Source organism: Mobula hypostoma, chromosome 6 (assembly GCF_963921235.1).
Source record: "Mobula hypostoma chromosome 6, sMobHyp1.1, whole genome shotgun sequence".
Classification (NCBI taxonomy): domain Eukaryota; kingdom Metazoa; phylum Chordata; class Chondrichthyes; order Myliobatiformes; family Myliobatidae; genus Mobula; species Mobula hypostoma.
The window spans coordinates 4593278-4604367 of record NC_086102.1 but is presented as its reverse complement, the minus strand read 5'-3'; the positions used below and the strand labels follow the sequence as shown (position 1 = coordinate 4604367).

Sequence of the window (11090 nt, the reverse complement as noted above, 5' to 3'; positions counted from 1 at the left end):
CTTGCTGACGTTGAGGGATAGGTTATTGTCTTCACACCATGCCACCAGGTTCTTAATTTCCTCTCTGAACTCAAACTCGTCATTACCCAAGATACGGCCTACAATTGTTGTGTCATCAGCAAACTTATATATTGAGTTTGATGGAAACTTGGCTACACAATCATGGGTGTACAGTGAGTACAGCAGGGGGCTGAGTACACAGCCTTGTGGAGCACCGGTGCTCAGAGTGATTTGTATATATATTCAATATACGTAATTGATTTACTTGTTTATTTATTATTGCATTTTATTTTATTTATTATATTTTTTCTCTCTCTGCTAGATTATGTATAGCATTGAACTGCTGCTGCTAAGTTAATAAATTTCACATCACATGCTGGTGATAATAAACCTGATTCTGAATTCTAAGAGGGGGCCTGATGGTTAGGGGTAATCTGGTGTCCCTGCCTTCTTCAAGAATCTCCAGGGAACTGTTCAGATGGTCTCTCAGAGGCTTTTCCAATGTTCGAAATGGTGTCTCAATGACAATGGTCAGGGGAGTCAGTTCAAAAGCCGTGAGGTAATCTTGCAGCTCTATGAAACTCTGGTTAGACCACACTTGGAGTATTGTGTCCAGTTCTGGTTCCATCATTACAGGAAGGATGTGGAAGCTTTAGAGAGGGTGCAGACGAGATTTACCAGGATTTTGCCTGGATTAGAGAGTTTGTTTTAGAGAGATTAGAAAATAGGTTGAGCAAGCTAGGGTTTTTTCCTCTTTGAAGTGAAGGAAAATGAGAGGTGACTTGATAGCAATGTAAAAGGTGATAAGATACACAGATAGAGTGGACAGTCAGAGACTTTACCCCAGCAGAAATAGTTATCAGGGGGCATAATTTTAGGATGACTGGAGGAAAGTATAGAGGGATATCAGATGTAGTTTTTTTCACACAGAGAGCGATGGATGCGTGGAACATGCTGCCAGGGGTGGTGGGAGAGGCAGATACAGAGGGGAGATTTAAGAAACTCTTACACAGGTACATGAATGACAGAAAAATGGAGAGCTCTGTAGGAGGGAAGGGTTAGAATGATCTTAGTAGGTTAAACGGTTGGGGGGGTGGTTGTGATTGGATTTTGGATTACTCCTGTATGACAATGATCCTGGGGGGGGCGGTTTGGAAGGGAGCAGAAGCCATCAAGGGAGTTGAGTTCGTGGAATTCATTGCCACAGGCGGCTGTGGAGGCCAGGTCATTGAGAATATTTAAAGAGGAGGTTGACAGGTTCTTGATAATTTATTTAGTTATTTTATTTATTGCCAGATACAGCATGGAGCGGCCCTTTCGCTCAGTGAGCTGCACCACCCAGCTGGCCTGATGACAGTGACCAACTCCCCTCCTAACCAGTGCGTCTGTGGACGGTGGGAGAACACCGGAGTACCCGGAGGAAACCTACCGGCTCACGGGAAGGAAGTAGAAGCTCCTTACGGGGGAGGCCAGCACTGACTCTCCGAGCTGTCACCGGGGCACGGGGCCAAAGTTTACCGCCGGGGGGTGCTGAGAGGGCACCGTCTCCCTTCAGTCAGAGGGTGGTTAATGACGGGGCAGGCAATGGCCTGATTCTGCTCTGATGAAGCAGGGGACGAGGGTCCGGGGTCGCCCCGGTCGCAGGCGCCGCTCAGCGGGGCGGGATGGAGGCCAATCGGCCCGGCCACGGGTGTTGCCACGGTGACGGGCCCGGGTCCTGTTTCCATGGAGACGCCGGGTTCGCATCCTACCCCCCCACCCCCAAACACCCACCCCCTCCGCTCAGCCTCACCCTGACCTCATCGTTGCTAGGCGACACCCGTTGCCGTGAGACCGAGACGCCGAGAGGGACCTTTCCCACGGCGTCATCGGCCGTTTAGGACCCCACGTCGTTTTGGGTGGTTGCCGGCAATGTGCCTGAGCTGCCGAGCCGGCTGAGCTCGGTCCGACAGCCGTTCCAGACACCCCAGCGACCCGGCAGCGAGCCTGCGGGGGATCTCCGCAGCGCCCCCCGCGCGGCGGACCGCGCCAGGAGCTCGGCAGCCGGGCAGCGCCCGCCACCGGCACTGGGTGTCCGTCTGCGGCCGGCGGTCCTCGCGCTGTCAGTCAGGCCGGGGGAGGGGGAAGGAGAGGGAGGCCGATCCGACCCGTCCCGTACGCCGGCCCACACTCGGCCTAAGCGCAACTCCCCCCTCCGCTCCCGGACAGGCCGCCGCCATGCTGCCCGAGCCCGAGTGCCGTGTCCTCTCCATCCAGAGTCACGTCGTCCGCGGCTTCGTCGGAAACAAGTCGGCCGCCTTCCCGCTGCAGGTCGGTGCGGGAGGGGGAGGAAGGGTCGTGACACCCACTCATTCACATTCCCTCACACACACTCACACTCATTCCCTCACACACACTCACACTCATTCACTCAGACACGCTCATTCCCTCACACACACTCACACTCATTCCCTCACACACACTCACACTCATTCACTCAGACACGCTCATTCCCTCACACACACTCACACTCATTCCCTCACACACACTCACACTCATTCACTCAGACACGCTCATTCCCTCACACACACTCACACTCATTCACTCACACACAGGCACACTTACCCCCACTCACTCAAACACACATTCATTCACTCACACAAAATTACTTTCCCTCACCCACCCACAAAATTAGACACTTCCCCCACCTACTCTCACATCCGCTGACGGACATATACACACGTATTCATTCACTCATACAGATTCCACGCAAACCTCTCCCCATCCACACACCTGCCCCTTCCCTTCTCCCTTTCCATATCTCCCCTTTCCTCCTCACTTACTCCCCAGATTCCCCAAACTTCAGCCGTCTCTGTCCCCCTCTGTTCCCTTCCGCACTCTTTAAACATTGCCCTTCTGCTGACACACGTACACCTCGAGCTCCCTGTCTCCTACCCAGATATTTGCCCCACTGTACCCATATAGCCCAGGGGACAGGGGGCTGCTGACAACCAGGTTGAGTTTAATTCTGTCCTGTTTGCCATATCCCCTCCCCTGCCCCAGCACTAATGACTCTATGGACTGTCCAACAGGTGCTGGGATTTGAGGTGGACACAGTCAACACGGTGCAGTTCTCCAACCACACAGGTAAGAATCCCTCCCTTTCAGTGAGTTTCCCAGGAGGAGTAGCTCGGGCTTTCTTTCCTTTCCTCAGAAGTGATTCATTTAGGGATACAGCGTGGAAAAGGCCATTCGAGCCACACCACCAGCTCTCTCTGATTTAACCCTAGCCCATCCTGGGATGATTTACGATGACCTGCTAACTGGTTCAACTTTGGACTGTTGGAGGAAGCTGGAGCACTATGCATTCATGAGGGAGCACGTGAACTCCTTACAGACAGTGGTGGGAATTGAACTCTGAACTCTGTGCTGTGGGGCGTGGGCTGTGGGGCGTGGGGTGTGTGCTGTGGGGTGTGGGGCGTGGGCTGTGGGGCGTGGGGCGTGGGCTGTGGGGCGTGTGCTGTGGGCTGTGGGGTGTGGGGCGTGGGCTGTGGGGCGTGTGCTGTGGGCTGTGGGGCGTGGGGTGTGGGGTGTGGGCTGTGTGCTGTGGGCTGTGGGGCGTGGGCTGTGGGGCGTGGGGTGTGGGGCGTGGGCTGTGGGGCGTGTGCTGTGGGCTGTGGGGCGTGGGCTGTGGGGCGTGGGCTGTGGGGCGTGGGCTGTGGGGTGTGGGGTGTGGGCTGTGGGGCGTGGGCTGTGGGGCGTGGGCTGTGGGGCGTGTGCTGTGTGCTGTGGGGCGTGTGCTGTGGGCTGTGGGGTGTGGGCTGTGGGGTGTGGGCTGTGTGGTGTGGGCTGTGGGGTGTGTGCTGTGGGGTGTGGGCTGTGGGGTGTGGGGTGTGGGCTGTGGGGTGTGGGGCATGGGGCGTGGGCTGTGGGGTGTGGGCTGTGGGCTGTGGGGCCCATGGCAGCTCTGGTTACTCCATCACAAGGAAGGTGTGCAGGCTTTGGAGAGGGTGAGATGAGGTTTACCCAGATCAGAGAGCGTGAGCCTCAAGGAGCATCTGGACAGACTTGGGTTGTTTTCTCCGGTATGTTGGAGGCTGAGGAGAGATCGATAAAGGTTTGGAAAATCCTGAGAAGCATCGATAGACAAAATCTTATTTTCTCTGGGTGGATTTGTCAAGTATTGGAGGGAATCATTTTAAGGTGAGGGGTGGAAGTTTAAAGGAGATGTGTGGGGTAAGGACAGTGGATCCCTGTTTATTGGGGCATATTGGGCTCAGTACATTTTGCCCGAATTAGCCAAAGTTTCATGGAAAAAGTTATAAAAGGTATAAAAAGACAAACTACCATTTAACTGAGTAACAAATTATGTATTTAAATGAAATAGAGAACAAATTAGAACACTACCAATGCTATAAAACTGTGTATTAGTTCCTAATAGTTATGGATGTTACACTGTCGTGTTCTTTTGATTGTAACTGAACAAAATCAGCGCCAACACCCAGTGCAAATAATGGACTGCCTTCACACAATGTTTTCGACGATTGCATCCTCCAAGTCTTCATTTTCATTGTGATATTCAAGATGATATCAATACTTTCAAATCCTTCGTAGTTCCTAACTGGAAATTGTGAAATTGTTTCACTTCCACCGGTCATTTCTGGCATCACCAAGCCTGGGTGCTTGAAACCACAGTGAGCAGATCAGCTCTGAACTGTCTGACGGATAACTTCTCACCAACTATCAGTGAGAAGAATCACAGCTTTTTGAACACAAACACACACTGCTGATGCTATTTAAAAACTGTTTGCTGTAAGCATGGTGTGGAGTCTAATGGCCACGCAAGTGCAGGCAACTGACGCTAGTTAGAAACTGTTCGGCGACAGTCTCCTGTCGCAGTTAAACAGCAGGGTGTCCCAAGCAGATGAGGGGAGTCCTGGCTACTTTCTCGACTGGTTTTTATTCTTTAAAAGTTGTCCCAAATGTAAGTGTCTTCCTGGAAGCGGAATCCACTGTGTTCTACACAGAGGGGTAGGTGCCTGGAGTGGACTGCCTGGGTGGTGGTGGAGGCAAAGTTCATTTATGTTTCCTACGAACAAGCTTGAGTTTTGTCTGCGCTGAACTGATGCTGTGGCCTGCATGCTGCAAGGAGACAGGTATACCTCGCAGAGCGACGAGTTGAACACTGGTCCGTCCCTCACCTCCGGCACTGCCACTCTGACCTTCTCAATCCCAAAGTCAAAAGGTAAAATTTATTATCAGAGTACATACATGTCACCATATGCAACCCTGAGATTCTTTTTTCGTGGGCATACTTAGCAAATCTATGGAACAGTAACTGTAAGCAGGATCAATGGACAGCAAACTGCAAGTACAATAAATAGCAACAAATGACAAGCATGCAATAACAAGATAAAGAGTTCTTCAATGAGTGTAGTTATCCCCTTTCATTCAAAAGTCTGGTTTTTGAGCGGTAGTAACCTGGCCTGGCACCTTAACCGTTCGAACCTCAGGTCATTGCTCGCTCTTGGACGTGGGCCCTGTCGCTTCACTCTGCTCTTGAGCCCAGGGCCCACTGCTCGATGTGGCACGGCACTTAAATGGATGAAACCTGGGGGCGGCCTGTGAGACAGGCTGAATGAATGTACGGAGAATGCAGGAACGTGGACCGTGTACAGGCAGAGGAGATTTGGTTGGGCTTGCCGGTGTTCAGTGGGCCGAAGGGCCTGCTCCTGTGCTGGACTGTTCCACAGGACATGAGAATCAGAGTCGGGCTGAATATCACCGCAATGTGTCAAAACATTTAAGACTGCAAGTGCGCTGGAGGAACTCAGCGGAAGGAGAGGAATTGTAAGTGTTTCTGGTCAAAATGCAGCAAGGTTTCCATTCGAAGCAGTGACCGTTCCTTTAACCTCTCTCTCTCCCCCCACATACAGATTCTGACCAACATACTGGGTTGCTCTGGCAGGTTGTGTGGTGTTTTCTTGTCCGATATTCCCCCACACTAGGGAAAGGACATATCGTGCAGTGCTGTGCGGAAAAAGTACAGGCTTGTTTGTCTGAATGACCTTCTGTTCACTCTAGTATCTGGCACCTTTCCCAAAGCCGCAGAACTTTGGAGGTGCACGGTCGAGCAGCAGCCGTTGTCAAAGGGGTAGCGATTGTCTCAGCTGTGTGCCTGTGACCGAGCTTTTGAGTGCCCTCGGTACGTCACACCAGATGGTTTTATCCTGCGCAGTTCCCCACTCGTTGTAAAACCGGGAGCCCTGGCCAAGGTCAGCAGAACGCTTTGATTTGGATCTACTGCACTTGCTCTTTATTTCAGAGTCTGTACAGGCTTCATCGTCTTCTAACAGCTAAACAATTCCAACGTAGCTTTTGCAATGTCTGCAAGGGTTTCTGCAGTAAATCCCAGCCACCCCAGATGTTCGCTCTTCTCCCTTACCATCAGGCAGAAGATACAAAAGCCTTTACCAGCAGGCTCGGACAGCTTCTACCCCACTGTTATCAGACTATTGACTGGTGTCCTTGGACTCTTCACCTCACCGTCTATCTCGTATGGTATGTGTGATGATAATAAACCAATTCCAAAGCACGCCCTGCTAGTTTTGGGTTCCACGTAGATCCCTCATCTGTTGGATAACACTCGGATTCCACTGGCAAAACAGGTCTGGCTGTCACAATTTATTAAGATAAAAATGAGCTTTATTTGTCAAATGTACGTCAAAACATACAGTGAAATACCTCATTAGTGTCAACAACCAACAGAGTCCGAGTATATGCTGGGGACAGCCCACAAAAATTTACCATGCATCCAGCTCCAACATCGCTTGCCCACATTACCAGCCTTAACCTTTATGTGTTTGGAATGTGGGAGGAAAGCAACATGGTTACAATCGCCTTGATCAGTGGTCCCAACCTCTAGGCCGCGGACCGATTCCGGGCCGTGAAGCATGCAGCGGTAGCCGGAGCACACCCAGCACATCTTTAAGAAAAAAGCCGAAATAAACAAGCTAATTAATTAGGTGCCGCCTGGCATGTAAATGTCGGCCCAGATCAGAGGCGATTGCCGTGATCATGTTAAACACACCCTTCCAGCCCTACAAGTCCGTGCTGCCCAGTCGCACCCATGTGACTAATTAACCTACGAACCTGTACATCTTTCGAATGTGGGAGTAAACAAGGAAACTGATTTCGGCATTTGCCTCTGATCTGGGCCGACATTTGCATGCCGGGCGGCACCTAATTAATTACCTTGTTTATTTCAGCTTTTTTCTTAAAGATGTGCTGGGTGCATCCCAGCTACCGCTGCACCCCTGCATGCTTCACGGTCCGCAGCCCGGAGGTTGGGGACCACTGACCTTGATGACGATGTTGCGAATCAAATCCCAATCTGTGATTGTTGGCATTGTAAAGCATTGTGCTAATGCTGCCACCCAACATCTTGCTCCCTAAGACCTGCCGCTCATTCCCCTCACTACCACCGCTCAGTGTTTCCTCTGTTCCTCATTCAGGGTACGATCACTGGAAGGGGCAGGTCATGACAGCTGGTGAACTCCAGACCCTGTACGAAGGCCTCAGACTGAATGATGTGACTCGCTACGATTATGTGCTGACAGGTAGACGGGTATCTTATCTTGAGGATAGATGAAGGTGCATTGGATAAGGTCTAACCTGGGTGTGCCTGTATGAAGAGTGTAGAGGGAGCTTCACCCTGTATATAACTGTCCCTGCCCTGGGAGTGTGTGATGGGACAGTGTGGAGGGAGCTTCACTCTGTATCTAACTGTCCCTGCCCTGGGAGTGTGTGATGGGACAGTGTGGAGGGAGCTTCACTCTGTATATAACTGTCCCTGCCCTGGGACTGTGTGATGGGACAGTGTGGAGGGAGCTTCACTCTGTATCTAACTGTCCCTGCCCTGGGACTGTGTGATGGGACAGTGTGGAGGGAGCTTCACTCTGTATCTAACTGTCCCTGCCCTGGGAGTGTGTGATGGGACAGTGTGGAGGGAGCTTCACTCTGTATCTAACTGTCCCTGCCCTGGGAGTGTGTGATGGGACAGTGTGGAGGGAGCTTCACCCTGTATCTAACTGTCCCTGCCCTGGGAGTGTGTGATGGGACAGTGTGGAGGGAGCTTCACCCTGTATCTAACTGTCCCTGCCCTGGGAGTGTGTGATGGGACAGTGTGGAGGGAGCTTCACCCTGTATATAACTGTCCCTGCCCTGGGAGTGTGTGATGGGACAGTGTGGAGGGAGCTTCACCCTGTATATAACTGTCCCTGCCCTGGGAGTGTGTGATGGGACAGTGTAGAGGGAGCTTCACCCTGTATCGAACTGTCCCTGCCCTTTTTTTTTTACAAAATTCTTTATTACAAATGTCGGTGCTATACAATATTTACAAACCCAGTGACTAACATATTTACTACACTACAAACAGACAATACATCTTAAACCAATATATTGCCATCCTCATCAATGATGGCATTTACACCCCGCGGAGCCCAACGGTCCCGGAACACCTCTACGGTCGCCGTGGACTGTGCGTATTCCTTTTCAATGTTCACCCGGGCACGAACATACCCCCTAAACATAGCCAGGCAGTCCGCCCGGGGAGAACCTCCTGCCACCCTTTTCCAGGAGCCACGGATGGCAATTTTCGCCAGCCCCAGGAGCAAGTTGACAAGGACATCCTCATCCCTCTGTGCCCCCCTCCTTACTGGATGACCATATATAAATAGGGTGGGACTGAAATGCAACCAGAAGGCGAGAAGCAGCCCACGCAAAAACACGAAAAGGGGCTGCAGCCTCACACACTCCACGTACATGTGGTACACGGTCTCCTCCAGCCCGCAGAAGTGACACGCGGCTGGGAGATCCGTGTACAGACTAAAGAACTTATTGCAGGGCACCGCTTTATGCAGCACCCTCCAGCCGAGATCCCCAAGGTGCATGGGGAGGACTCCCTTGTAAAGGGACTTCCATTGGGGACCCCCCTCACCTCCAGGTGGAAAGACCGACCGCCATGGCGTGTCGGGACGGTGGACAAAGGCTAGGAAGTGGAGGGTGTGGAGCAGCAGCCCATAAAGGTACCTCCTGCCTGCATCCCTGAATGGGATTGTGGGTGTCGATGAAAGACGGCTCAAGTTGTGTGGATTCGTCTCTCGGGTAAGGCTGCGGGGCCTGGGCCCGACGAGCAGCTCAGCTTGAGTCGATCCACACACCTGAGCCGCACCGACATCCGCTGAGGCAGGGCAAGGGTCGGCCAGGACCCCGCCCTCTGCCAGAGGAGGGCATTCCCGGCCTGAGGCAACCATGTTCCAGACTCTCAGTAGGTCCTGATAGAAGCCGGGCAGCCTCTGCAAAGCAGCACGGCTGACGCCTGCCGGTGGTAGCTGCATATCTTCGTGAAGGCAGCAGCCCCTCCGGAGGAAGAAAGTCGCCAACATGTGCCACCTGGGAGGGCGCTCGGCGTACAGGAATCTCTGCAGAGTCCTGAGGCGGAGAGCCGCCAGTCGTGTGCGTACACACACCAGCGACTGTCCGCCCTCTCCTACTGGGAGACTCAGAACCGCTGCAGAGACCCAGTGTTTCCTGTTTCCCCAGAAGAAGTCCACCAGCTTCCTCTGCATTCTCGCAACAAAAGGGGCAGGGGGGGCCAAGGTGACCATCCGGTACCACAACATGGAGGCCACCAGCTGGTTTATGACCACCACCCTGCCCTGCCCTGGGAGTGTGTGACGGAACAGTGTAGAGGGAGCTTCACTCTGTATCGAACTGTCCCTGCCCTGGGAGTGTGTGACGGGACAGTGTAGAGGGAGCTTCACTCTGTATCGAACTGTCCCTGCCCTGGGAGTGTGTGATGGGAGAGTGTAGAGGGAGCTTCACTCTGTATGTAACTGTCCCTGCCCTGGGAGTGTGTAAAGTGTGGGTTCCAAACTTTTTTTTTATGCCATGGACACTTACCACTGTCCCTGGACCCCATGTTGGGAACTCCTCGTGTAGAGGGAGCTTCACTCTCACCTTGTTGGACTTCACAGTAAGGTCACAGCTCATGAGGTTTTAGTGGTTTGGAGTTCCAACCCTGGTGGGGGTCGGGTGAGATCTAGGTCTTATTCTTTAGTCATTGAGCTGAGCTGGGTGGGGGGAAGGAGGAGACAAGTGGGTTTTAAATTTAAAGGTACAACATGTTAACAGACAACATACATCAAAGTTGCTGGTGAACGCAGCAGGCCAGGCAGCATCTCTAGGAAGAGGTACAGTCGACATTTCAGGCCGAGACCCTTCGTCAGGACGAACTGAAGGAAGAGCTAGTAAGAGATTTGAAAGTGGGAGGCGGAGGGGGAGATCCAAAATGATAGGAGAAGACAGGAGGGGGAGGGATGGAGCCAAGAGCTGGACAGGTGATTGGCAAAGGGGATATGAGAGGATCATGGGACAGGAGGCCCAGGGATAAAGAAAAGTTGGGGGGGAAAGCTCAGAGGATGGGCAAGGGGTATAGTGAGAGGGACAGAGGGAGAAAAAGGAGAGAGAGAAAAAAAGAATGTGTGTATATAAATAAATAACAGATGGGGTACAAGGGGGAGGTGGGTCAATGTTCATGCCATCAGGTTGGAGGCTACCCATCTGGGTAGCCTCCAACCTGATGGTATAAACATTGACTTGGCAAACTTCCGCTAATGCCCCACCTCCCCCTCGTACCCCATCTGTTATTTATTCATATACACACATTCTTTTTCTGTCTCTCCTTTTTCTCCCTCTGTCCCTCTGACCCTCTGTCCCCCTTGCCCATCCCCTAATGCCTCCCCCCTTTCTTTCTCCCTGGGCCTCCTGTCCCATGATCCTCTCATATCCCCTTTGCCAATCACCTGTCCAGCTCTTGGCTCCATCCCTCCCCCTCCTGTCTTCTCCTATCATTTTGGATCTCTCGCTCCGCCTCCCACTTTCAGATCTCTTACTAACTCTTCCTTCAGTTAGTCCTGACGAACGGTCTCGGCCTGAAACGTCGACTGTACCTCTTCCTAGAGATGCTGCCTGGCCTGCTGCGTTCACCAGCAACCTTTATGTGTGTTGCTTGAATTTCCAGCATCTGCAGATTTCCTCGTGTTAGCTTG

At 52.4% G+C, this 11090-nt stretch overlaps 1 protein-coding gene across 1 annotated transcript in view; it reads left to right on the top strand.

Moving 5' to 3' along the window:
* Window positions 1–1897: 1897 nt before the first annotated feature.
* LOC134347792 (pyridoxal kinase-like) overlaps window positions 1898–11090 on the top strand; it is a 61325-nt gene continuing 52132 nt past the window's right edge. The window contains exons 1-3 of the mRNA XM_063050216.1: window positions 1898–2310; window positions 3072–3126; window positions 7494–7598. Of these exons, the coding sequence (XP_062906286.1) occupies window positions 2218–2310; window positions 3072–3126; window positions 7494–7598 (253 nt within the window). The 5' untranslated portion in view covers window positions 1898–2217. The remainder of the gene's footprint in view (window positions 2311–3071; window positions 3127–7493; window positions 7599–11090) is intronic.